Here is a 26,369-nt window from a genome sequence, read left to right on the forward strand (position 1 = left end):
CGAATCCAGCCTGCGCTAGCGTTGAAAAGTCTGCCGATTCCCTGTAACACGCCACGGCGTTATTGCTGCGAAAACGTTTGAGAGCCTTCATATCATGGTCAGATCGTCACAAACGAACCACAGCAGCAGTGAGGAAACGCTTCTGCCGACGGGATAGTAAGAATGTACACCACGTCCATTAACCCGTCTACATCTACGACGATCAGGGCGGTGCGATTGATGCCAAGCAGAAGAGTGGTGTTTGTCGGACAAGTCTTACGCACATTCGACGCGTAGGAAGTCATCATGGATACGGCGACTTGTGCGTTTGTCGCCTCGGTCGACCCTGGGATATCGCAGTCTATGCAAGGGATGAAATAGTGTGTTGGGGTGGTTTACTTCTTACAGAAAGGTTGATAGCTTGTGGATACTTCACTAACGCTGTTGACAATAACAAGTTTCACGGTGTGAATAACGTGTGAAGTGTGTTGGTGCTGGGTCCAGGAGTGCTGTGAAGAGATGACACATTGGAGGGAAGCGAGGCTAGTGACGCGTCGCAGACACTGCTACCATTGATAAGCTTTCGTAGCGTGTGCTGCACTTCAATTGCAGGTGGGCGCTGCTGCGGCGAAAAGCTCAGACAGCGCATCACGAGCTCCTGGATTTGGACCGGACAATCCATAGATAACACAGGACGGATGCAGCCTGAGCTCACCAGCAACGCAAGTTGACTCTGCTCGTCCATGCCGTCGTCCATGTCCACGCCCGACGCAAACGGAAGCTCACACGTGTCGAGCTCCGTGAACAGGACGCCAAGTGCGTACACGTCAGACGGCTCATTTCTAGGCTCGCCACGCAGAAGTTCAGGTGCCAACCAGGCAACGGAAAAATCGCTTCGAGAGTACATTGCTTGGGTACCCACACCGCGTCGTACGCCAAAAGCACACAACTTGGCGTCACAGAGCTCCGATAGGAGAACCCGTTGCGCCTTCAGCTGCGGGGGATGCAACGATGAACTTGTTCCTGCCGGACGAGAGTGAAGATAAACCAGCGCATCCACCACGTCCAGAGCAAGCTGAGCCTTCGTCTTGGGCACCGAAACCGAGTGGAACCATCCAAAGTCGTGAGCGTTGCGAGGCCGCAGAGTGAGTAGTGCTCGAAGGTCTCCGTTGGGCATGAACTCGGTCACAGCTGACGGCTGTACTGCCTGTCCTACCAAGTGAGACGGCGAAGTCGGAGAATCGAGATCGTAGACGCGCTGGGTGGGGTCGTAGAACCCGACAAATGCTACGATCCGAGGGTGAAGAAGAGCAGCGCTGAGCGAGATATCGGCCATGAACGCTTGGCGGTACGACTGTTGCTCTGCGAGTCGAGGTAGAAGTCGTCGTACAATCACCTGACGATTGGCTTGGCCCTCAATCTTCAACGTCGCACGGAACGCCAGAGTGAAGTAGCCTTGGTGCATCAGCTCCCCCTCAACGACGCTGTTCGGGGGTAGACGACTCTGCTCCAAGGCCAGCGCGCTGCATGCCAACTCGTCACCCGAGTCGCATTTCCCCAGCCAACGCAGTTGGGACCCATTGGTCACCGGCGACGATCCGGTCGCTGTCGTAGTGGCGGCGCTGCTGGAACCGCGGCCGCCGCCAGTGCTGAGGTGGTCGAAATACTCCATGGCCGGCACGCTTGAGATGCGCGGTATATGTTGGAACCACCTGCCGGCAAACCCCGAAGACCTGCGGCTTCCGTCGGCCACGATCGCCATCAGATCGGGAGTCAGCACGCAGTCCACGTACTCGGTGCTCTGGCTGTGGCTGTTTCGTGGGCCGTGGAGTCGTTTGATTCTGCGTCGACGACACATCCACCAGCCTCCGAGAACGAGAAGAATCACGAGAGTAGCAGACGCGAGGCCCGCCACCAACGGGGTGGAGTTCGAAGACGAGGACCCAGCCGTATCGTCAACTACCGACGACCTGGAAGAGCTGGCCGAAGTCATTTCAGAGCGAGAACTGGTTGGGATATCTCCCTTGGAGATGGAAATTGGCGATATGTACTGCGAGGCAGTGAGTAGGTCAGTCTGGCGAAGTTCCTGGCTCCTACGAGCCAACCCGGGAATAAGACGTCCACAGAGTCTCCGCTGCCAGTAAGCGAGGGCAAGGGCGGAATGTGGCTGCGTTGACTGGCTTTTACGTCTCTGCCAGGATAGTTCCTTGATTTGACTCGACCGTGTGGCGCTACATGTACTCGTGATTAGCCCCATACGCGGATATGCCGCGCATGTGGCTACGAGGCGCCAGCAGCTGGCACCTGAATTCTCGACCTCCCTTTGTAAACTTGCGGCTGTTGACTCACGAGCGTCCAACGCAGGTTGGCGCGGCTTGGTCTGCTCGTGCGCTGCATAGTGATCTCGCGTAGGCGCTTGGAAGGCCCAGAAACTGAAGATCCTGGACAGGGGCCACACTCGAAACGGGGCTGCGAATTGTCTACAAGTTATGACGAGTCGGCGGGGCTCATGCGTTGAACAGAGCACCGGAAACTGCAAGACGCAAAAATGGCAATCCCCAAGCAGTATTCATACCACTGCTGTCTAGCGGGCGAGGTCACATCTTTCGCGGCTGCTTCATGTCTTGACCGAATGCGCGCCGGCAACAACCTCCTCATCACTCGGCCACTTGGCCGGTTTCAAATGGGCGTATGGACTTGAATTGGACAAGTCGCATCTTACGATGATGAGAAACACGGGGACGGCGAAACACGGGATCGGCAATGGAGACCCGCTGTGGTCAAGGCATTGCCCTAGGCAAGTATCGACGAAGGGGGGGCTGCCAGAGCGACAGTCGGCGTCAAACCGCCTACTGCTAATTGAGATCACGGTTGGCACAGGCCACACTGCACCGAAATGCTGACTCGACGCGCCGCAACAGCTTTCAATGTTGACATTGTATTGATGCAACAAGCCGCTGCAAGCAACCACTACGCCTGCAGTGCATCAACTTGATCCACCGAGAGCGTCGCAGCAATTTATCGTTCCTGGGGCTTGACGTCGACGTCACACCACGCGGATTGGTGGCCAGCCAGCTATACGGTGGGGAAATGGCAATGCCACCGGACGATTCGTCCGACGAGTGCACACGACTGTGCGTGTGTGTGGTTCCCTCCCATCCAGTTGATAGATGTACGGCGCAGCATGCGGGGCGGTCGGTGAGGCGAGCACGATGGGGAGCTCTCCTCATCGTTCGTGCCCCATCCTCGTTATATGTAGCGAAGAGCTCCGCGGCGCTGGCAATGGGGTGGAGGCTTCTGCTCCACCCACCACCCAACCGCTTCAGCACGGCAGCCCCGTGAATGCGATTCCGGCATTGCCAACCGGATCTCTCGCATTCAACTGACCGACAACACATTTTGCACGAGTCATCGCCATTGACGAGCCCGCAGCTCTATGGAGCTGTCCCCGCCACCACCCGATCGATCATGTCGCGCCAAAAGGGCAACTTGTCGTTGAACCTCCCTGACCTGATGGCACCAGACTGAGGCGAGGGAACAACAAGTCCAAGGTCTCAAAAGCCTCAACACAGTGCAGACACTGTAGGAATCCAAGCCAGAATTATAAGCACTCGCGGGGGATCTGCTAACACGGGCAACTGCTGCGAAATGCGAGACTGGCGAAATTCCGGCACACCAGCAAAAGATTTCCGGCCAACGGCAACTGGCGCACGATGTGCTGGCTGTGCTGTGCAATCCTGTACTGCGCGATTGCTTTCGCCATGTACACTGTGCGCAGGTGGCCGCCCGCGGCAAGGTCATGATCACGGACATGAACGTGCACGAGCTGCAGGCTGCAGGCAAGGCGCACGTTCGACGGCGAATGAACTTGGTTTTTGTAAGTCTTAAGGCCCCACAGTGAATGCGTCACGATTTTCAGAACACCTGCCCTCGCGGACTATTGCTGCAGGGACTCAACCCGGGATCCAGTGGTCTGGTCTCTCAGACTAAATTGCTCGGGATTACGTAAGCCCGCATACAATATCCAAGATACAAGAGCAAGTCAGTGAACCCCAGATACGCGAGGGAAACACGGTAAATTCCCGCTTCCCTTCGACTCGTTCGCAGTCCACCATTTCATTACGCGAGTTACCGTCCGAGAGGCACATCAAAGACCGCCATGGAGCACCTGGCGCCCCTCATGCGCCACGAGCGCTCCAGCGACAGCGATCGGGACGACGCGCATGCGCCTGAGTTCCAGCTCATCCGCCGCAAGCGACCGCGCACGCCCGAGCCGCACGCCAGCGCGGACGCGTTCTCCGCGCGGCCCTTTCCCGAGAAGGCGCCGCGCTTGATGGTGCTGCCCGGTCTGGCCGAGCTGCTGGCGGCGCAGAAGCAGCGCAACGAGAGCGTGGCGGCCGACGCACTGCTGGACGTGCTTTCACGCGTGTCCACGGCGGAGCAGGAGCAGCAAGAGAAGCAGCTGGAGGAGGAGATCGAGGTGGAGGACAAGACGCCGTGGCCTTCGGCCAAGCAGTACTACGACATTTTCTCGGCACCCAAGAGCGAGCTCAAGATACCAGTCTACGACCTCGGCGTGGACCCGCGCGGCGTCCCGCTACACCCGGAGTTCATCTACAGCCAGCCCGTGTCCTGCATGTACTTCCTCAAGTGCTCACGGCTGTTGGGCAAGGGCTCGTTCGGCTTCCCGCGCAAGAAAAGACAGGCGGGCGAGACCACGCCCACGGCTGCAGGCAAGAAGCCCGCGGGTAAGACAGGCAAGAAGGACTCGAGCAAGGACTTTGAGTGGCGCAAGATGAGCTTCGTCACGGGTCTGCCCAAGAAGCAGCCCATCGTGCGTTACATCACCGCCACGTGCTATAGCCGCGCAACCGATGTTGCCGCCAAGAAAAAGGTGTTTCGCATGCACGCCGTCATGCTCGCAGACGATGCTGGCACTGGCGAGAAGAGCGAGTACGTTCTCGTGCATATCCGCGCGGGGGGTAGCAAACGCGTCGGGCTTCGCGCCAGCTTGGCTAATGGGGTGATGCAGCAGGCTCCGGCCTCACCTGGAGCGCTTGGAACCACGAACGCGAAGCAGAATGTCAACCTGCTGTGCATGAGGCGCCCCATATCGCCTACGATCGTCGCCGTGTCGTCGTATTCGAGCTTAACGGCGTCCACCTCGCCACGGAACAAGAAGCTGCTGCACGCAGAGTTCGCGGCCAGTCAGGCCGAGGGATCGGGCCATTTCAATAGGGTCCTGACGGAGGTGGACTCGACCCCGTCCGTGGCGCGGCACCCGCTGTTCACCGCCGCGGAAGACCCGAAGGTGGACTCGGCGCGTCTCGCACTGCGCAACATGATTTTGAAGTCCTGCACGTCGAAGGATGAGATGGCAAAGTACGTTATTGGCCTCCAGGAAGAGCTCGCGGCGCTGCAAACCCAGAACAAGTGAGCTTTTAGGACGCAAACAAAGACTCTGATTAAGAATTTAGCTGTAATTACCTGCCGACCCTTTTAACTTACATTTTACAGCAGTGCATCGACAACTTGTTTGTTCGGACTTCACCTTGCAGGTCAAGTGAGTCAGCGTTATCAGCTAAATGCCGAAAACTTTGAACACGGGATGCGATTAGCGAATTTACCAATTTGGAACCGGTTTAGCATGCTGGTTGCATCGGCGAGACCTATTTACAGTGCTGACACTCGTGATATCGATAGGTAACATGAGCTCCGCCAACGCGTTTTCGGTGGTTCAATGTGTTGCCAAACGCACCCGCCAGCTCGATCGCTTGCTGTTCATGATCGAGTCCACCGCCGCAAAGTTTCAGCAGGTCAAGTATCCAACCGACTGTGTACTCTCTTCAAGCGCAAGAACTCAAGTCCAGAAGAGATATGGAAGGCTACTTCTCGACTTTCTGGAGAAGGAGAGAGGCCTTCAGATGCCTGCGCTGTTTGCAGTCGCAATGCACCTTGAGGTGATGAAGTTCATGTAGATTGGTTCATAGCCTTTGAAAACGCACTGATGATGCTGCACTACTGAAGAGCTATGATGAAGAACTGCAACAGTTGCTTGTGCTAGTTGAAGACGAAGAGATGCTGCGTCAGCGCGTCGATGCTACCTGGAGCTTTCTTGCCGCTACTAGTATTGACCAGGACATCGTGACGGTAGTTCGTACTTGCGAACATGTGTGGAACGAGTTGTTGCCTCAAACGTCATGGGCATCACCTTTGATCAGCAGTATTCGAGGTGAGCTGTGCAATGATAGCCTTTTGATCCCATCCCGTCGACTTATTTGTTTGTGCAAGGTGACCCTGATGCTCTATCCTGTTTGAGAAGCAGTGAGGCAGCCTGCAGTGCAGTGCATCCATGGCCTTCGACAGTCCAAAGAACGACAAGCAATTAGAATTAATAAAACGTAGCTAGAGTTCTGCTCAGGTAGTGCGAAGCCTTCAGTCTTCTGGATTGCCGTACGAGGCAGGGTCACTGTAGCCCAGGATGCCTCCGTCATCTCCTCTACTATTGCTAAACTGGTTATTGTGTGCTTTTAACTGCCTGTTGACCCACTCCTGTTGAATCTGCTGCTTTTCCTTCTCGAGTTGCCCCAAGTCGCGACGGTACTCATTCACCTGCATCTTGTACATTTGAAGCTCGTCCTCCATCTGCTTCATTTGGTTATGCTTCCCCTTGAGTGTCTCCTTGTAGACAACCAGTTGCTCGGCGACCTCGGCACCGGGCTGTCGAGCTAAGATTGTCTTCAGCTCGACGTACAACTTCTCCTTCTCCAAAATGAGAAGGTCCTTGATGGTAGTCTCTTCATACTTCCGAATCAATTTTTTCTGCATCGCCTGCAACTTCCGAATCATCTCAAATCTCTTCGGGTCACTGCCTTCCAGTTTGCGCCAGCGGTGAACATTCAGCGGGTGGTCGAGTTCTTCCGAAAGAGCCCGAATCTTGGTCTTCTCCTGCAGCAGCTCCTTTTCCAGACGAAAGAGTTCTTGTTTGAGTGAGCCCTCGTGCGACAGTTGATTGCTGCTGGAGTCTTTCTCGAGCGTGAGAGAATGAATTCGCGACTGCAGGTTGTTGAGCTCCTTCAGCTTTTCCTGGTACTGGAAGTAGCCCTTTGATAGCGTCGACTTCTGAATCTTAATCTTCTCGTAGAGCACACTGAGCTCCTCATTTCTCTGAATAAGCTGCTGTCGTAAAGTATCGCGATCGTGAACGACGCAACCGTATTCCTTGACCTGCCGCTGTTTTTCTTCATCAGCTTCCTGAATAATTTTTGCCAACTTGGTGATCTCCTGCTCTTGGTTCAGGATAATCTGCTCCGATGACTGGATTTGCTTTTTGATACGCAGGAGCTCATTCTTGAGGATCTCCTTCTCCTTGTCCACTTTGTGGTGATCAAAGTGCTCCTTCACTAGCGCGTGGTCCTTGGACGTTATCTCTTCCTTGAGCTGTTCAATCTGGTGGTTCATGATCTTGAACTTGCGCTTCATATTCCCGATCTCTTCCTGACTCTCGATTAGCTGCTTGCTGTATAAATTCCGATCAGTGCGGACTGCCTCGTAAAGATTCTGCTGTTGCTTTAGTCGGCTTTCACTCTCGACAATTTTCTGCTGAAGTGACACGACCTGCAGGTCTTGCAGCTTTGCTTCCTCCAGCGACGTCATGAACTTTTGCGTCGCGTTGGCCGCTTCCTTCTCGTACTTTTCCCGTTCACCAACGAGCTGCTGTATCTGAGCGCGTTGCTTCTTCACATGCGACTTGAGTCCGTTGATCTCGTTCTGCAAGTTCTTCATTGTGTTTTCCTTAATCTTCATCAAGTCAAACGTAGCTTGAGTTCGATCATTTGCCTTCACGAGCATCTTGTTGAGCACCTCACGCTCTCTCAGCATTTCCTCCAGCTTCTTCGTGAGCAACTCGCTCTGCTTCTTTTCTGCTTCCAGCGAGATGTTGATCAAGTTCTCAAGTTCTAGCTTTGCCTTCTCCTTTTCTGTTTCGCAGTCAGAGCGCTTCATCTCGACATTCTGCAGCTGCTCTTTAGCGATATCCATGAGCTTCTCGATTTTCTGTGCGTCGCGTGAAATGATCTGGGTCTGTTGTTCCTTCACGTCCAGTTCGTGCTCCACCTGCACATTTTCCTTGTGCAACTCGACATTCTTCTGCCACTGCAATTGCATTGCCTCCGTCAACGAGTGCGTCGTTCGGAACAATCCGTCGTATTGTTTCAAGTACTTCTCCATCTTTTGCTTGGACTCGCGCATCGCCAGCTCTTTTTTGCGCAGGTTCTCTTCGTTCTCCTTCTTGAGAGTCTCCATCGTCGCGTTCTCAACTTGGAGTCGTTCATGGGTCTGTTTCAGCACCTTCAGATCCTTCTCCAGTCTTGTTTTGCGTCGCACCTCCCTCTCCGTAAGACTCTGTTTCTCATGTATCTGGAGGACAATATTGGCTTGAGTTTCTTCGAGTTGTGCGTTCTTGGCTTCCTCCTCCTGGACCAGCGCAAACAAGTTTGTAGATTCCTGTCGCAGATCCTGGAGCGATATCGTCTTGGCCTCAACGTCTCGTGCGCATTCTGCACGCTTGTTCTTGAGAGTTGCGATCTGCAGCTCCTGCTCCTCGTTCAGAATAATATCGCCGCCGTTCCCCGACGGCATGGCCATCTTGGCCACCTCTTCCTGGAGCAGCTCGAGTTTGCCGCGAAGGTCGTTGACCTTCTGCTGCTTCTCCAGTTCAGTCTGTCTAGTGGACGCGATCTGCTGCAGCACGGCGTCAAGCTCGATCTTGGCCTTTTTCTTCTGCGCGAGCGCCTCGCTCTCTTCCTCTTGGTCGCGCAGCATGGCCTCGTGGCTCGAGTGGATCTCTGCCAGGATCTCCTTGGTGCGGTGCAGCAGCCGCTGTTCGCTCTCCTGCGACTTGACGAAGGCTAGCAGCAGCTTCTCCAGCTCCGACTTGTACAGTGAAACGGCCTCGGGCGTTTGTGCCAGCACGGCCTCCATCTCGGCCACGACGACTGTGCCAGTGCCCGCCGCCGTCGTCTCCGTTTCGGTGAACCATGCGCCGTCCGTGCCCGCGGACTGCGGCGTCAGCCCGCGCTCCAGGCCGGCCGCAGCAGCGTCCGCCATCTTCTCTGCAAGGTTTTCTCTTGGGTATTATTAATAGTGACGCTGCAACTGAAAGCTTCAACTTTGAGTGATGGTCGGACGGGTTACAGACCATCACTCTGCTGTCGTGAGGTTGTGGCATCCTAGATTGATGTGCACCTACATAAAACGGATCTACACGTAGGGGGCTAGGGTTTACTACTTAAAAAGCCCAATTTGGCTTTGAGCGGACCCAATCATTTGGGCCAAACGTACCCAATTTAGCCAAAAGTACCCAATTTGGGTTTGCTACAAAACGCAAGTGTGGTGGATCCCATACAAAGTCCAAGAGGTTTATTGAAAGTGATAAACCTCTTGGATCCACTATGGTCGGAGGGAGCGCGTAGCAGCGCGGCTTAGTTGGAAGAAGGCGCGGACGCAGGCAAGGCAGCACGGACGCGGGAGATCGACGCGCGGATCGATCGGTAGACAGGCAGGCAGGGCAGACACAGCATGAGTCGCGAGGAGCGGAAGATGGCGCAGATCATCGCCAGCATCGAGCGCATGGAGCAGGAGACGCGGGACGGCGCGGAGGCCCCCGGCAGATCACAGGAGCCGCACGACGCGGCTAGACAGGGGGGCCGCGGCAAGAAGGGGAAGAAGAACAAGTACTCGGGCATGAAGGCCAAGGCCGGCAGGAAGCTCAAGGTGGTCGCCGGGGCGGGAGGCGCCAAGGGGCCGTTCGAGCGGAAGCTCACGCCCAAGAAGCGCTGGATCCAGCTCTGGAGCGCCCAGCTCGACACGATCAAGGAGAAGGACGCGAGTAGTTCGGAGGAAGGACCTGAGAAGGAGGAGGAGGAGACTGAGACGGCTGCTGTGTCGGCGGTATCCACGTCACCCATGTCAGCGGGCCAGGTGACCCCTGCCGCGCCACCTGCGTTGGTGGTAGCCGCTGAGAAACAGGAGATGCCCACGATCTCAGATAAACCTGTTCCTTCGAGGGTGCCCCCTGTTCCCACAGAGAAAGATATAAAGCCAGCCCCCGCCTCTGCACCCGTCAGTGTCGCGGAGACCAACCCACACGAAGAGACTACAGAGAAACAGGCTGCAGAGACGTTCACTCCTAAATCGGCTGCAGCGACGACTACGCCTAAAACAGCCAATGCTGCGGCGCCTCCTAAGGCCTCCAGTGCGGGTGGCTCGGCTGCCTCTTCATCAGCGGAGTTGCGTGTGAAGACCCCGCTGAACAACGAATCGTCGCATTTGTCCCCTCCTCTGGAGCGGAACAGCCCCACTACCACATCCTCAATCAGTCCGTCAGGGAAGGTGAAGGACAGTGACACACCACACAACAACACAGCAGCAGCAGCAGCCAAGTTCTCCCCCGCTGCAACCGAGCAGGAGAAACCTGTCGTGACTGAAAAGAAAGAACTCCCAAAGAGGGAAACGGTTGCTCCGAAGCTGGAGAGGAAGAGCAGCAGCAGCAGCAGCGTGGACAAGGGAGAGGAGAGCTACCGGAGAGACATATCAGATCGTCATCATGACCGTGCAAGGAAGCGCAGTTTGGAGCGCAGCGACCTACCGATGTCTGAGGAGGCGAAGCGCAGAGCCGAGCGGAGGAGGAAAAGGAAGTCGAACTGGGACGTGGGTGACCCGCGTAAGGGAGGCAGTCCTGTCGCCGATCTCCCTATCAGCGCCGCCGCTGCGGCAGCTAACCAGCAGTCTTTCGCGAAGTACCCGCCCAACCGGCCACCATGGCGGCATAGCCAGAGTATGATGGATATGAAGCCTCATTTCCAGAGCGGGCATCGGTCTTCCAGCTTTTACAACAGCAGCCCTAGCACCGGGGGACGGCGGGGCTTTTACCATTCGACTTCACTGCCTCAGGACCGTTCCCGGAGTGCAGGGCGCTCGTCAACACGATACAGCAACAGCAGCAGCAGCAACAACAACAGCACCGCCAGCAGCAACTATCGGTGATCGACGGCTGCGAATGTGTGAACAGGCCCCACTACCCGTGGAGGCACAAGAGATTTATCTATGAGACGCGAGCATATTTTGTGTAAAACGTGAAGCTTTCCAGCGTAAGCGGATGTGTGTTGCCGTGTCAAGTGCCAAAGTGCACACGCGCGCGGCGCCTTGTTGATTTTTTTTCAACAGCCTTTTCATTAACGCTCACCTGATTTCACTTTGAGCCGTGCCCAAAATCGTGTGGCCAACACTAAAGTAGGATGCCGCGTCTATGTACCACAACGACTCTATTAGAAGGACCCATACAAATTCCAGCATGGGAGGTTGAACCGAATCATGTGGGAATCCGGTGAAAATGGCTGGAAGTCGCTGGGTGTTGGCGCTACTGTGCGCGTGGCTGCAGGTGACAGCAGCATCGACAATATTTGGATCAATAACTGGAACAATCGGTGATTCTCTGCTGCTGGTTGTGGGGGACGTGACGTCATCGTCGGCCCGCATTCTCTACGACCAAGTCCCTACATCCACGACGAAGTTGCGTGTCCGAGTGTACAATACTATGGCGCATACTCAAGAGGAATTATCACATTCTACAGCCGACCAGACACTTGAGTTATCACTATCTGGTCTTGAAGAGCGCCCGCGAGTCGTTGGGCTGCGAGATCTGGAGCCAGGACGGAGATACGTCGTCCAGTTCGAGGCAGACGAGCCCACGGAGACGGCGACGGCCCTGTTCCACACAGCGCGAGAGGAGAATGGAGAGGCCACCGGGGAGGTGTGGACGGATCGGGTGGTAGTCGTGTCATGCGATCGGTATGTGGACGACCACGACGACGTGCTGATGGAACGACTGGCGAGCGACGTTGAAGCGCACGATGACGCTGTGGGGGCGTCCTCGGTGCATTTTGGGATGGCACATCTGGGCGATCAGATATATGCAGATGCAGGAGAATCAAGTATCAAGGTGGTTCCTTTTCCGGCGAAGGAGATGGAGGATCCGAAGCAGAAACGTGCTAGATTTGAGGCTGTTTTGGCGCAATTTCGAGCCATTTACAGGGAAACGTTCGGGAGGAAGGCAGCACAACGCGTACTGCGTATCGGAGCGCACTGGATGCTCCCTGATGACCACGAAATTATTAACAATTTCAACCATGAGCTTATTCAAAAGGCCTTCAAAGGTCCTCAGAACTCGCTCTTGAGTGAAGAAGAGCGAGAGCGGCTTGTAGCGCTCCAGCTGCATTGTCGAGCTGGCCTGCAAGCCTACTACGAGTTCCAGTATCAGCTGTACCATGAGTTCCCCTGGGACAGCGTGGATTTCCTCGAAGATTCGCTTGGTGACATCATTCAAGCATACCCCGTGTATTTTGCTGTGGAGCTTCAGCGACTGAAGCTACTTTTCATGGACGTGCGCTTTGAACGCAGTTTCTTCGATGCGCCTGAAGACCTACCCAAATTGGTGGGTAATGATCAGAGGCAATTTCTTGATGGAAAATTGCAGACATGGAGCAAGGAGGGCCAGAGCACAGTGGTGATCTTTGCCAGTATGCCATTGTTTTTCCAGTCAGCATTTTCAGCGGCTATAGCTCATGTCGTCGAACACGAGACGTACCCTGGCATGGCAGAACAGCGAATGGGACTTGAGGATATTTTCCAGATATTCCAAGGGTACAACCAACAGAAACGACCTGGCGAGTTTTCGCCCCTTGTAAGTCTGTTGGTGGGAGGGGATCTGCACATGATGGCCCACTCGCGCGTATGTGGGACCGAGGGACCCAGCTCTGGTTGCTTGGATCAGTTGATCACAAGTGGCATCACGAATGGCTCGACATCTATCCAGGACTCAAAGCTGATCCCATATTACTACCTGATCACACAGCTCACACCACTGTTCGAGATAGTGAATTCATGGGCTCGGTATGTTCCAGTGCTCCCTTCGCTTTTACCACGCAGCTCACCTTGGTACATCGAGTACGACCGCGTCTTCTTGGGGCGCAACTACGGGTAAACTTTGAAGAGCATTGCAACGGCACACAAACTTCCAACTAATGCTTCTCCTGTCTGCAGAATTCTCGAGTACACAGCTGACGGTCGCTTCAATTGGGATCAAACTGTCACTGAGCCTTACGATGACGCCTCCCATCGACGCATTCAGGTAAAGCCTACATGTATCAAAGCAGCGGCTTTTGATTGCCTCGGCAGTAAGGCATTAACTGTTTCTTTTTCTGCAGTCCGTCATCGATGCGTCAACGCCAAGGGTTCTCGGCTCCATCGTATTGCTGCTTGCCTTGTTCAACGCCAGCATGATCTATCATTTTGCGTTGCGGCGCTGCTGTCAGCGGAGTCCCAAACAGGCCGTGAAGACAACGAAGACACAGTGAATATATGTAATTTGCTTGGACATTACAACAGCAAACATGACAACACTGCTTTTTGTTAAATTACTGAGAGGCTTGCGCGTTATAAGCGTCAGGAGGCGGTAGGCTGCGGCACATGCTGCAGCGACCGTCGAAGCAAGTGTTCGTGTAGGTACATTCTGCGCACTTCCACGAGCTCCTCCGTCGACTCTGCCGTGTACGCATCTTAGAGGACTCCGAGCCAACTGAATTTGCACGCTTCAGACCCCGACTGCGAGTGTGTAGTGCAACCGGAGAGATTGTCGTATCCAGCGTCAACTGAAGAAGCGGCTTGCGTCCTCCCTTGGCCGGTTGCCGCCGTCGCTCTTTGGTCGGAGTCGGGCTGTGCGATGCGCTGCGCAGGAAGTACTTCTTGTGCGGCTCGTCAATCTTCAGATGCGTGTGAGCACGCGGCGACGAGAGCCCGACATTAGCAGAATGAGTGCGCCGCAAATTGTGTCCCGCGTGACTCGACGTCGTGCGCGCAGATCCGAAAAAGTGGTCCAGCTTGGGCTGTTTCTCATCAGCAGCGCTCACCGCGGAGCGGGTAACAGGACGATGACTCGCACTCCTCGTGGCCATGGGCGCCGCGTTCACCTTCACCTTCTTTTTGGCCCCCTGTGTGACGCCTGACATCTGTAGACCTGAAGACGAGGACGACGTCGACGAGGCTGGGGATGACGCAGCCAACGACGCCGTGAACTCTGGGTCATTCTGCAAGAACTCGATCGTCTGCTCCAGCGCGCGCTGCTCCGCCTGCTTCACGTGCGTCTGATGCTGCTGGAGTTGCCGATCGTAGAACGCCTTGAGCTCTCCACTGCTTTTCTGCTCCGTAGTCGGATGGTCCTCACCGCTAGCGTGCAACGGCGGGGCGTCCTCGTCAAAGAACTCGACAAGCGGCTCTCTGTCGTCCGCAGTGTCTCCTAGAAACGGACACCGCGCCTTGACGGCCGCCCACATGGCTGCGTCCACCTTGTACTGCTTGGTGCGCGCGAAGCCGACCACGCGGCGTCTGCAGAAGCCGCAGTTGACCGATGTGAGCTCCAGACCGCGCTCGAAACACTCCATACTGTGATACAACAAAGGTGCATAATGGTTAGCAAGACGTCGCATGCGAAGGAAGGTTGCCGACTGCAGTTACCAGAGGTAGCGGTGGCAGCACGGCAGCTGGATGGGGCGCCGCAGCACGTCCAGACACAGAGGACACTGGAAGCGGATGGGGATGGACACGGAGCTCGCAGGAGGCGCTAGCGCCGCCGTCGACGCCGGAGACCGAGTGAGCGCCATCAATGGTTACTTGCCGTCACTACGCTTTCAAATAGACACTTGGGAGTTGCGGCCTACGCTTGTATAAATGTTAGAGGAGAATGTTATAAAGGAAGTGTATTCACATATACAATATACTTAAATAGTAACATATTGTGATAACGAGAGTTCGAGTATCATGCTTCACGGGGTGAAGCAATCGAATTGAATTTTGAACGGCTTCATACAAACTTCAAGTCAGTTGACTCAGTGTACCCCGGTTACGCAGTTTATCGCTTGAGCACCTCAGCTTTTGGCTCGCGTCTCCCTTTAACATCGTCTGGCCAGGAGGAGATGCATCGCGCGCTGCGTCTGCGGCGACTCTCGACCGCGGCGGCGCCTTCTCGCTGGCGTGTAACTCGCGCGTCTTCCTCTGCAGCAGTTCGCGCGGCGCTGACGCTTCCAACGCGGTCTCCATCGCTGCAGAACTCGCGTTGTAGCGTGGGTTACGTCGTTTCTCAGTTAACCACTCGCTCCTTCGCTTCTGACGCTAGTCCAGCGGCCGCTGCAACGACAGCCACCCCGCAAGTGACTGAAGAACAGCGTGAGGCTGTCGTGAAGGTGCTGAAGACGCGATGCAACGCGCTATTCGACGACAATGAGGCGTACGTGACGCCCGCTGAGGCGCTGCTGCTCTGGCTGCAGGACGTGACGACGTTGCAGAGACAGTACGAGACGCCACAGCTCAGCGAAGACGTCGGCCGCGCCTACGAGAGCGGCGTGGCCATTGCTTCCAAGCAGAGGCAGTTCGAGCTGGCGACGGCGCTGACGTCGCAGATGCAGACGCTTGGCTTCTTGCCCACGGAGAGGACGCAGCAGTACCTCATCCGCAACGTGGCGCTGCAATTGATCAGTGGGCCGAGACAGACCAACGTGCAGGACCTCCGTGAGCTACTGAAGGACGTGCCCGACGACATGTGGGAGCGGGAGATCATACGTATTGTGGATCGGGAGGAGCGACCGCTGCAGCTCAAGACGGAGAAGGAGTTTGAGCTGTTCCACCAACGGCTGATTAAGGGAATTGAAGCGCAGCTGGATTCGTATGAACGCAGTATTGGCCTGACGGAAGGAGGCAAGCTGAAGAGAACCACGGGACCTTACAATGAAGCGCTCCGCGTGTACGCGGACAATGGCGTCAAGTTCTCGCGTATGCTGCAGCTGATGGTGGCGCGCAATCTTGTGGTAGATGTGGACACCTACGAGGCTCTGTTGCTTGGCGCGCGTTGGAACGAGATCCCTGCGACGCTCAGTCAGCTGCTGCACTCGAAGCTGGTGGGGGAACTCACGTCATCGGGCTCTGCAGCCGCTAGTGAGCACGTGCACATGCTCTGGGTTAACGCTATGAAGGCTATCGTGCACTCGAGCACCGAGCGTTTCAGCTCGCTGTCAGCCAGCGTGTACAAAAGAGACGTAGACCAGCTGCGGAAGGTCTTCATGTTCGTTGACAAGCAGCTTTCTGGCGCCTTCCCCAAGTTCAACTATGCTACGACGACGCAATACGACGAGGTCTACACGATGCGCATTAAGGCTGCGGCCGCGTGTGGACTCATTGCTCCAGTGAAGCGAGTTCTCGATGAGTACGTTGAGTGTGCTCCTCTGAGTACTCAGGACGAGAAACCTGTGCTTTCCAAGGAACCGTTCTTGACAGCGCTGGAGATTTACCCATGGTCTTTGATGGACATTCTGATGCTTTCTCGTGATGACGCTTTGGCGCGTGCGGAGGGCAGCGATGTGGAAACCTCGCCGCGCGTGCAGGAGATGAGGAGAATGTACGATCGTGTGATGCGGAAGTTAACCAAGGCTGAGAAGACCATCGACAACATCATGAAAAAAGTCGACGGGGAAGACGTTAAGCTGGACGAACATGAATTGCGTGAGCTGTTGAAGCAGCAGGGTGTGGCAAACCAGCTTGTCGAACAAGAGTCTGGGAGAGCCCAGGTTCTTGAACGGCGACTGACTAACGCGCGTGTTCTCAAGGCTAACCAGGTGTTGATCAAGGACTTCTTGAAGCGCGGGGACACGACAGTGGATTTCGTGGTGAACAAGCTTTTGGACGCTGGCTTCGATGTCGAAAGTGATTTGGATGTTAGCATCAAACTTATGGAGCAGTACATGAAGGCCGCCCGGCGTTTGGACAAGCGTCTTACACAACGACAGAAGTTCGTGAGTCCTCACATGATGTCTCGCGTCTTCAAGCAAGTTAACTCGGTCTCTGGAGCCGTGGAGTCTGCTGGCTTAGATCTGCTGGACCCCGAGACTCGCGAAAAGCTGACCAAGTTCTTTGAGCATGCCGTGTGCGCTGCCGTGCGGTTCTGGCGCGAAGAGGAGACGGAGGCCCTCGTGCGCCAGCAACAGCGTTTGCTGGGCACACAACAGCTAGCCCAGCGCGAGTACGACCAGCTCATTTTCCAATGCGTGACCAGTCAAGACGTGCGTGCCGCGCACTCGCTACTACAAGAAATGCACAATGTTGGCATGAAGCCGTCGCAAGAAGCTATTCACCGAATTGCACTTTGCCTGCTACACCAGCGAAATGTAACGCGGAGTGACGAGCCCTACATGATGGATAGCACCGACGAAAACGAAGGCGACGCAGAGACCGCAGGTGAAGCGGCAGAAGAGAGCGAAGATGACGACACCTCTGAAGCAGCGGAAGCAGCATTGAACTCGGAGCTGTCTGAGCTACTGAACATATCTGATCGCGATGCCATCGAGCAGGAGCTTGGACTCAGTGGAGAGTTGAAGCTGGATGGCGACGACGACGAGCTCAGTGCTGAAAATGCGACGGCTGCAAGGACTCTGCTGGTGGGCTCCGACGCCCCTGTGACGGTTGAGGATCTTATTGGGTTCCTACAGGACTGGTACAACCTTTATGGCGTGAAGCCGCTCGGAAAGACGGTTGTACCTGTATTTGCACGGTTGCTGGACGCTAACAACTTCCCCGAGTTCCGTCGGCTATTGCAGATTTTGGAGTCCATGGATGGCGGCTTGACGCCCGCCACAGAGCTCTGGCTCGAGAGGCGCCTTGATCGGCTCGGCGGTAAGAAGCTTGACGACTTCCGTCTGAAGGTTTGAAGACTGGAGGCTCCTAGTTTTGTTTGGTAGCGCATAGACCACGCCTTCCACGGCAGCCTACCTGTTAGATTTTAAATGCAAGACCCCATTCTCGACGCAGCCACCTCTACCGGTAGTATAGCAAACAGTAGCGCACAGTGGAGTCCTCACTTTTGTTCTTGCAGCTCTCGAACTGAACGAATTATTCGATTTACATTTCGATCTGGTCCAGCGACGCCGTCAGGTACGCCCCCAGCGTCTCCACCTGCCACAAACGACCCACCACCATCATGAGCACGACGTCACTCCCAACAGCAACAAGCTCCTTCATCTGCATCACCACCTTAGCCTTGAGCAGTCCAGCCGGAGCGTCCGTGCTCGAATACGCACAGAGCAGGAAGTTTTTTCCCGCCACAGTCATCGCCAGTCGGCCATGCTGCATAAAACAACGACACCACCACAGTGTCAATACTCCTGTATCATCAGCAACTGCAAAACAGCAGAAAAAGCCGTCGCAGGGCCTTGCCTCGAGCTCCACTAACATCGTGCGCAGGTCCCCCGTGGGGTTGGCCTCTTTGCCGGCGTGTAGGTATTCGCCCCATGTGTGGGAGGCGATGGCGCCCACCACTTTGTGGTCCACGGCATCTCCGTCGCCCACGGATCCTACGAGTGCCCCCTCCAACGTCATGAGCCTGGAGAAATTGCGACAGAAAGAAGAACATTGGCAGAGGAGGAAGAGACTTTAGACACGCGTAACTTTGGACAGAGAGGGCGGTGAACGCTGCACTTTGCGGCGTTGCATGTGCAATATAGCGAGAATTATGGAGGTGCATAACGCACATGCACGCAGTGATGCCGTCGCCCACGATCTGCCCCAGAACCTCCGGCAGCACCTTCGCTCGCAGCATCTTTTCGGTCTTCTTGGTTTTTAGTGTTTCTTGATTTAGACTTGTTTCAAAATTACAAATGAGTTAAATGACCAAATCAGAATTTGGAACGCACGTCCAATTCCGACGAGTGGGTTCAAGACCATTTCCTGGCCCACGCAGAGCCCAATGCTGCTAACAAGCGTTGCAGTTGTTAGTAAGTACTGCCTGACCGAACATGGTGGCGAGTTGCCGCATGTGGCGCAGTGCATCGACGCGTTTATGGACGTCTTTTCGCCCTCGTGGAATTTCGCTGAGATTTTCGAGAAAACTGGCAGTTTGTACTTGATGCAGTACGTCTCCAGCAAGAAACGTTCGCGCACAATGGACGTGTTCTATCGTCGGTATTTGTTCAATCGGACCAGTTGGTTTGCAGCTGAAAAAGGGGATTTAGAAGCTGTTCGGTGGTTGGTGGAGAGATATCTCCCAGAGGAATTCCTGACGAAAGTTGTCAATGGAGCAGCGGCTGGGGGACACGTGGAGATTTTGCAATGGTTGTTTGATAACCACCAGGAGAGAGCGTGCTGGGGCGGTGTTGAAATGTGCAGAGCATTGATTAACGGACATAGAGAAGCTGTGAAGTGGCTACGGGTTCGCGCCCCTCCTCGACGTGAGTGCTTAAGAAAAGTGATGGAAGCTGCAGGACAGGCAGGCAATTTGGATGTCATTTGGTGGCTCTACGAAGACCATTTCGTGGCTGCAGGTGACGCGCTGTGGAGTGCTCAACTGGCTTCGAAATGGACAACGGCAGAGTGGATTTTGGAGAACTGCGAGGTCGAAAACCCGAGTATCCATTGTGCTGCTGCTGCTCGACGCGGAGAGCTGCCATTCTTGGAGTATGTGTATTCTCTCGACATTGGACACCCGAATAAGGACGCGATGCATGCCGCCGCCGCTGGTGGTCATTTGGATATTGTGAAGTGGCTTCATGGTGTGGTGGGTCTGCCTCTAAGAAGTGAAGCTGCACGGAATGCTGCTGAGAACGGACATCTAGAGGTGGTGCGGTGGTTTCAAGAAAATAATTGCCACAACTGGGAGGCGGGCATTATGATCGCTGCGGCCTCTGGAGGCCACTTGGAAGTCCTTCAGTGGCTGCGTGCAAACTGCGACGATCCATGTGATGCCTGGACAATGTACCGTGCGGTCAGGAGTGGGCATCTGGAAGTGGTTAAATGGTTGAATGATGAGTACACTTGGGAAGACTCGTCCACCTTTGTGATGGATACGGCAGCTCAGTCCGGTCATCTAGAGATTCTGAAATGGCTGCACGTGAATCGAAGTGAAGGGTGCTCTGCTGCTGCCATGGATGGGGCTGCTCGTGCAGGCCATTTGGATGTTGTGAAATGGTTACATCACAATCGCACGGAAGGATGTACGCGGGGAATAGGCTGGGCTGCAAGGCGTGGCCACTTGGAGATCGTGAAGTGGCTTCATGCTAATCGGAGCGAAGGATGCACCACGTGGGCCATGGATAGCGCTGCAATGTATGGCCATCTTGATGTCGTAAAATGGCTCCACTACCACCGTAGCGAAGGTTGCACGGTTGACGCAATGACGAAAGCTATCAAAAACGGCCATTTTGAGGTCGTGCTGTTTTTGAGCAAACACCGTTCGGAAGGTTTCGCTGCTATCAACGCGATTAATGATCCGTGCCTCGAATTGACGCAATGGTTAATCGCAGACTACCCAGAGCAAACGGATGGCTGGACGTTTGTGTTGCCGAACTGGGACTGGTATTTCCATGAGTGGTGCCAAGCGATCGGTCTGTAGAAACCCCAAGAAGCCATCAACGAATGGGTCTGTAACTCAGCTTTGCTTCGTCTTCCAGGTTCAATGTAAATCTCTGCAAATTATCGCCAAGCTCACGTAGCGAAGAGAGAAACTTGGCAGCTCAGATACAAGCGCCTCCTTCATGACAATTTGCTATCTAAGGCTTTGCCTCAGTCGTCAAGAGAGAACACAGTACCATGCACAGGATCAGAACATCATGAACGACCACGCAGCACACTCTCGACAAGTTCCTCTTTGAACTTGCTCCAATGTGCGTCACGCACGTATTGCTCTAGCAGGTTTGAGCTCCGTTTCCCCACAGGTGTCCTCCGAGAGCGCGATACTTTTGTCAGATCCGCTCTGTATTTACGTTTGTTGTCAGCAATATCTTGCAAGTTGCGGTGTAGCTGGGAGCGGCTTTCAGCTGACAGTCCCTGCAGGAGGTCAGTAGATGACAGGAAGAGCAGCTCCGCTGTAGCGACTGACACCAATGCTGCTTTCGCACAAACAACTCCTCGAAGTTGCTGTTTGTCTTGTCTGGACTGGCGCGGTGGAACCCAAGACGATGATATACAAAAACACTCGCCACGGCGCAACGCCAACGCGACAGGCGCCGATGTCGACGTGCCTTTAGTAAAGGCTTTACCGGTGCCCATGCAGTTGATTTGGATACTAGCCCGTCGAACGTTGGTCGCTTTTGGTCGAGCTGTTGCCAGGCGTAAAAGCTCGCGCTGCTTGGAAGTCACGAAGTTGTGGGGCAGAAAGCCATGAAAGGCTTCGTTCACACGCAAAAAACTCAACGGATCACCCGCAGCCTCGAGCTGAATGAAGAATGCACGCGCGCTTTGCGGTTCTGATAGAGAACCGCTTAACGCAAACGATACGGACATATCTGGAGGCAAGCGCAAGCCACACGGCGAGAACTGGCAGAGTTCACCCTCTCGGACGACAAGTAAGCCATCCACAGACTGTCCTTCGCAGCACACAGCTTTCGAGCCCACAACTTTGACAAACGTGGCCTGAAGATATATATCCGAGTTAGCCACCATGTCGCCGCACTATTACGAGCACGTGAACGTACTCGGTACGCGAGGTTGCGAATGTCTGCAGCGGGTATGCCACTGAAGGCAGGAACCATAGTCAAAAATCGAGCAGCGCGCTCTCGCTGATGGCAAACGATGGTTAAATGTGAGGTCAAGAGGTTAAATGACGATGTGGATGAAGGTAGCCCGGCTCACCTCTGCTTCGTGTTGCGCACGGTCAATTCGACTCCACTGGTGCCATGATAGAGCTCCAATCACGCACGTTGTCGTCGTTACGGCTGAGTACGCTCTACAAAAAAAGAGGGACAATAAACGTGAGCGATTCCGAAGAAGTTTTGCAATCGAATCGAGTTCCTCACCGTAGAGCGGCTGTGAATCTGCCCTGATGACCAAAAACCTCTCCATGTTCAAGCTCACAGAGTTCTAACTGCGACTGTTTCCAGTCCGTACTCACGGAAGGATAATGCGAGTTCCATGGAGATTCCCAAGCGTCCTGCTCGCACCTTTCATCCTCCTCAATAATTTCTTGTGCATCGTCTACGTCTTCAGCTTGATCTGGTCGCAGTGGCGACGACTGGAACATCCGCCCAGAAGTCTTGGAGATGGAGACGCGACCTTGAAAAATAAAATAGAGCGCGTTGTCACTAGCTTGAGCACCTTCATCCTGTTCCAAGAAGATAGGCGTCTTCGCGGGCAGTCTGCCTTCAGGACTAACCACCAGCTCACGACACAAAATCCTACACACGTCAGGGTGCAGCGCTGAGCAAACCGAAAATCGTTTCTGCATGAAGTCAACTAAGTACTGAAGATCCCTGTCACTTCTTTCGGACGGTGGAAGCCGTGCAATAGCCAGGTTGCGTTGAGTCTCCCAAGTTGTCAGGGAGTCTTCGGTTTCTTCCGCTTGGTCGTTGTCTTGCTGGCTACGATCACTTCCATCGTGTAGCTCTTCTGGAGTTTCTCGTTCTCTTTCATCATCATCACGGGTTATTTCTTGCGAATTCTCTGTCTTTGGTGGAGCTGTCCGCTTAACTAGCTGGTACAGAGGAGCTGCAGTGTAATTTTCGCTCTGTTGCGTCGTAGCTGTTGGTGGAGCGACCCCCACGCACCTCTGGATAAGCACGTAATCTTGTGCTGCTTTCTCAAAATCGCCGTTCTTCCGGTAGGCTGCTGCCCGCTGTCGATAGAAAACTACCGGTGTGGGTCCAATGCTAGAACCCGAGTTTTGGACATTATCCCCGCTTGCACCACTGCAAGTCTCTTTGAGTTTGCTGGTTGTGATCGCACGCGAGAAGTAGTCGATCGCCTGCTGCACGCGCTCAGCACGCATACACAAGTTGCCCATATTGTAGTAGGCAAACGCGTGCTGTCCTCCTGACAACTTTTGTACTTGCTTGTAGGCAGCAAGAGCTGGCGCAAATTGACCTGTTCGTTCCAGGCATACCGCAAGATGGAATTTGGCTTCGATCTCGCTTGGTCGAGCTGCAGTCAACCGCGAGTAAAACTTGATGGCTCGGTCGTATCCGCCATTTGCTCGCGCCTGGAACGCACACAGACGAAGTCGCTCTGTTGCATTTATGGGCGCGGTTGTAACCACACGAGCGCGCGACAGAAGTTCGACAGTGTTTGTGTCAAGTCCGCTGTTGTTTTCGCTTCCTCTTCCTGGTTGTCCTCGCGGCTCCACGCTTCGACCAAGAAGTGGGTCCACGTATTGCTCTTGATCTGCTTCGCGTCGGATCGCTTCTTGTATTGCCACAGTGGCAGCTCGCGGTGTAAGAAACTCCAGTTGCTCATGCTCACGGATTTGGCTCCTAATACTTCGACTCGTAGCTGGTCGCTTGGGCAGTTTTGCGACGGCAAGAGTTGACGATTGTCGAGCGGTGGATGGTCTGGAAGGTTGAGTAGGTCGGTGCTGTCGCCGACTATCAACTGGCTGAGGAGTGGACGTCAGAAATGCCCATTGTGCGGTAGTCGGGTATGCCAATTCTTGGCGGAGTCGTCGATGCGAGTGTGCTGAAGCTCCACGGGCTGATGCGCCGTCGGGATAAGTTCGCGTTGATGGAACACCCCCCGATGATTCTGCAGCTAAGGGAGGCCCAACATCATGCACCATAGTCACTCTGGTGTTTCAGATTCTGTTGCCGACGATGACCGTTTAGAACATGACCATGGACACACCATCGACCCGCTATTCTTGGGGATGAACGACGGTGTTCAGGCTCCTTTTTGGTTTGCAGCATTGGCCAACACAGCGCAGGACTAGATGAAATGGCGACTACGTCCACTCAGACAACAGTAGGTGACCTGGACGACGACGAGCTCGAAAATGCAGTATTTCACGAAAAGCAGGGGATTGCAGGCGATGCTCCGTCTCCGACGATTTCGAGATTGCTTTGCTGCCTCCGGAATCGTTGTCTTCGTGGAACTTGCGTGATTTCCCCGTGTTTGGTGTTCTTGCTGGTGTTTTGGAGTCTTCCGTCTAGTACGAGCAGCAGCACGAGGAGAGTTTTTCTGGTTTTGGCCGCCGTTCCGCCCACCATTTACATTCTACTCGCCATGTTTACTGTGTTGCTCGCGTTTTGCGCTCAGGTTCGCCTTGACGCAGATAACGCTCGCGCCGCACACCACTACTTACACAAACGAAATGAACTGAGCAAAATCGCCGTGACTACCGGCAAGAAGCAGGAAACGGACAACTTTCCCGGTCGGTTTGCATTATTTCTCCAAGCTACACGTTCCGGAGATGCCCGAACGGCACAATTGTGCATGGGCAGTGGTCAAAAGGTGGATGAAATCGACCACCTTGGCCGCACTGCACTTCATTGGGCGGCACTTTCTGGATCGGATGAAGTACTATCGCTGCTACTGCGCAACGGGGCGTCGATCGATCAGCGAGATACGTTGGACGGGCTCACGGCGCTGCACTATGCCGTGTTTTATGGCCATATCAAGAGCACTCGCTTGCTGGTCTGTGCTGGAGCTTCACTTACGATCATGGATGACCGCAAGATGAACCCGTTGCAGCTCACGGAAATTGCAAGCCTCAAGCTGGGCAGCGTTCAGCCCACGCATCAGATGATCATCAAGTACCTACGAGGCGCAATGAAGGACGATGTTACGCCACCTCTAGAACACATCGCGGGCCTTACGGTCCTACAGTTTGTTGAGCGCCAAACAAATAACCTTCCCCAAGCAGAGTAGAGAGGCGATCTGGGTGAGCGTGCAAAACTTAAGCAAACATGTGACAAATTACCCACGCGAGGCTCGTTGTACTTACAACATTACCACCACAATACGATTTGGTCGTTATGGATCTGCCATAGCTGCAGGGTTTCTCTCTAGAATGAGCTGAACAAGCTCTGGGTAGCCACTGAAATACGCCATTGACTGCAGTCCAGCCACAATCATCTCCCAAGTTGACATTTGCCCCATGATCTAATAGGACACGACGCGACTCTAGGCGATTGTACATCGCTGCCATGATCAGAGCCGTGGTTCCCATGTGAGACTGTTTATCAGGATCTGCGCCTTTGTTTATCAGTAGCTGAACAACGCTCCCATACCCCCTTTTTGGCCGCGATGTAAAGCGGAGTCGTGCCGTCGCCACGTGGCTCATCAATCTGTGCGCCAGTCTCAAGTAGCGCCCGAACAGCATTAACCGGAGTGCATGCTTGGGGACAATCTTGAGCTGGTTTTGTACATTCAGAACTCTCTGTTCTACCATGGCTGATGCTTAGCAATTTCGAGACCGTCGTGCTTCCTGCTATTTTTCGATTGCTATCATTTGAACACGCTAAAGTCGACGAAAACTGGCAGACATGCATCGACGCAACTCCCTCGCAACGTTGTATCAAATCATCTCGTTCTGTTGGCCGTGGATATATGAGTTCCTGGGTCACTATCAGTACTGAGATCAGGCCATCCAAGCTCCGCACTAGCCATCACAATTTACCCAATGTAGCATCGCAAGGAAAATGAACACGGGCGAGATAAATACATGCATCGATATTCCGATGTTGCAGCGATCCCAAATCACGGCATCAGCCGCACACTCGCGCTGCCCAGTCCGGCCCCATAGCTGCTCCCAACCTGCGCCGCGTCCAAGCTATTATACGTCATAATCTCAAAGTCGTACATTGCGATCGGGATGTGCTCGATGCTCTGCACCGCCGTGAGAATGTGCAGCAGCGCGTTCTGCAGCGCCGCCTCCGTCTCCCCCGCACACAATTCCCGCTCCTCTGCACACAACAATACAAAGCAATCATCAACATCATCTTCCTTCCCAACCCTCCATACTCCTCCCTCACCTTGCGACGCAGCGGGCGACGACGTCACCGTGACCGGCAGAATCCACTTCTCGAACACCGTCTTCTCCTCATTGGACATCAATCCGAACAGAGCCTTCTTCACTTTTCTCTCAAAGAACGTAACCACGATGTACCCTCCCGCGCCTCTGATGTTGCTGCTCGCCCCCATTGAAGCCATGGACGGCTGGCCGTACGGGGTCATGCTGCTGCCCCCCATCAAGTAGCTGCTACCGGCCGCCAAACTGCCGCCCATCACTGCCGACTCCTCGAAGCTGCGCACCGCGTGGTCCACTTTGCGACTCACATCCCCCACTGCACACAGCGCATACGTAATGTTGGGGAAGGCCTGGCACGTGGCTTCACTCGGGCGTACGGGGCCGGGCGCTCTCGTGAACAGAATCGTATGCAGTAAACACGTCACAGCGTCCCCCACGTCCTCTGCAGCCACGGGAACCTCGTCCAGAAGGTGCTCTTTCCACGACAAGGCGGCGGAGCCTCCGCCCGTACCCACGCCGCTGCCAATAGAGCTCGCAGTTGTCCCCAACATGACAATTCTCA

General features: G+C 54.6%; 10 protein-coding genes across 10 annotated transcripts; 4 read left to right on the plus strand and 6 right to left on the minus strand.

The window, feature by feature from the left end:
- Positions 1 to 439: 439 nt before the first annotated feature.
- KRP23_14528 (putative serine/threonine-protein kinase) lies at positions 440 to 1,972 on the minus strand (the record flags this gene model as incomplete). Its single annotated transcript, XM_067885359.1, has 1 exon — positions 440 to 1,972. The coding sequence occupies one exon, from the start codon at positions 1,970 to 1,972 to the stop codon at positions 440 to 442; it is 1,533 nt and encodes a 510-aa protein (XP_067737543.1).
- Positions 1,973 to 4,138: 2,166 nt separating this feature from the next.
- On the plus strand, positions 4,139 to 5,416 carry KRP23_14529 (uncharacterized protein; the record flags this gene model as incomplete). The annotated part of the gene is made up of 1 exon (XM_067885360.1): positions 4,139 to 5,416. One exon carries the CDS (start codon positions 4,139 to 4,141, stop codon positions 5,414 to 5,416), a length of 1,278 nt encoding a protein of 425 aa, XP_067737544.1.
- Positions 5,417 to 6,414: 998 nt separating this feature from the next.
- On the minus strand, positions 6,415 to 9,087 carry KRP23_14530 (Cilia- and flagella-associated protein 58; the record flags this gene model as incomplete). The annotated part of the gene is made up of 1 exon (XM_067885361.1): positions 6,415 to 9,087. The coding sequence occupies one exon, from the start codon at positions 9,085 to 9,087 to the stop codon at positions 6,415 to 6,417; it is 2,673 nt and encodes an 890-aa protein (XP_067737545.1).
- Positions 9,088 to 9,558: 471 nt separating this feature from the next.
- KRP23_14531 (uncharacterized protein) lies at positions 9,559 to 13,394 on the plus strand (the record flags this gene model as incomplete). Its single annotated transcript, XM_067885362.1, has 4 exons — positions 9,559 to 10,816; positions 11,613 to 13,017; positions 13,081 to 13,168; positions 13,245 to 13,394. 4 exons carry the CDS (start codon positions 9,559 to 9,561, stop codon positions 13,392 to 13,394), a joined length of 2,901 nt encoding a protein of 966 aa, XP_067737546.1.
- A 60-nt stretch (positions 13,395 to 13,454) lies between these two features.
- KRP23_14532 (E3 ubiquitin-protein ligase RNF169) lies at positions 13,455 to 14,696 on the minus strand (the record flags this gene model as incomplete). The annotated part of the gene is made up of 2 exons (XM_067885363.1): positions 13,455 to 14,478; positions 14,551 to 14,696. The coding sequence occupies 2 exons, from the start codon at positions 14,694 to 14,696 to the stop codon at positions 13,455 to 13,457; spliced, it is 1,170 nt and encodes a 389-aa protein (XP_067737547.1).
- A 312-nt stretch (positions 14,697 to 15,008) lies between these two features.
- On the plus strand, positions 15,009 to 17,789 carry KRP23_14533 (uncharacterized protein; the record flags this gene model as incomplete). Its single annotated transcript, XM_067885366.1, has 1 exon — positions 15,009 to 17,789. The coding sequence occupies one exon, from the start codon at positions 15,009 to 15,011 to the stop codon at positions 17,787 to 17,789; it is 2,781 nt and encodes a 926-aa protein (XP_067737548.1).
- A 190-nt stretch (positions 17,790 to 17,979) lies between these two features.
- KRP23_14534 (Ragulator complex protein LAMTOR2) lies at positions 17,980 to 18,676 on the minus strand (the record flags this gene model as incomplete). Its single annotated transcript, XM_067885367.1, has 4 exons — positions 17,980 to 18,033; positions 18,112 to 18,204; positions 18,295 to 18,460; positions 18,609 to 18,676. The coding sequence occupies 4 exons, from the start codon at positions 18,674 to 18,676 to the stop codon at positions 17,980 to 17,982; spliced, it is 381 nt and encodes a 126-aa protein (XP_067737549.1).
- A 2,990-nt stretch (positions 18,677 to 21,666) lies between these two features.
- KRP23_14535 (uncharacterized protein) lies at positions 21,667 to 23,298 on the minus strand (the record flags this gene model as incomplete). The annotated part of the gene is made up of 3 exons (XM_067885368.1): positions 21,667 to 21,796; positions 21,867 to 23,044; positions 23,104 to 23,298. 3 exons carry the CDS (start codon positions 23,296 to 23,298, stop codon positions 21,667 to 21,669), a joined length of 1,503 nt encoding a protein of 500 aa, XP_067737550.1.
- A 762-nt stretch (positions 23,299 to 24,060) lies between these two features.
- Positions 24,061 to 24,705, plus strand: KRP23_14536 (Ankyrin repeat domain-containing protein 2; the record flags this gene model as incomplete). Its single annotated transcript, XM_067885369.1, has 1 exon — positions 24,061 to 24,705. One exon carries the CDS (start codon positions 24,061 to 24,063, stop codon positions 24,703 to 24,705), a length of 645 nt encoding a protein of 214 aa, XP_067737551.1.
- Positions 24,706 to 25,536: 831 nt separating this feature from the next.
- Positions 25,537 to 26,358, minus strand: KRP23_14537 (Autophagy-related protein 101; the record flags this gene model as incomplete). The annotated part of the gene is made up of 2 exons (XM_067885370.1): positions 25,537 to 25,742; positions 25,812 to 26,358. The coding sequence occupies 2 exons, from the start codon at positions 26,356 to 26,358 to the stop codon at positions 25,537 to 25,539; spliced, it is 753 nt and encodes a 250-aa protein (XP_067737552.1).
- Between the last annotated feature and the right edge of the window lie 11 nt (positions 26,359 to 26,369).

This window comes from Phytophthora ramorum (genome assembly GCF_020800215.1).
Source record: "Phytophthora ramorum isolate Pr-102 chromosome Unknown Phyram_PR-102_s0021, whole genome shotgun sequence".
NCBI lineage: Eukaryota > Oomycota > Peronosporomycetes > Peronosporales > Peronosporaceae > Phytophthora > Phytophthora ramorum.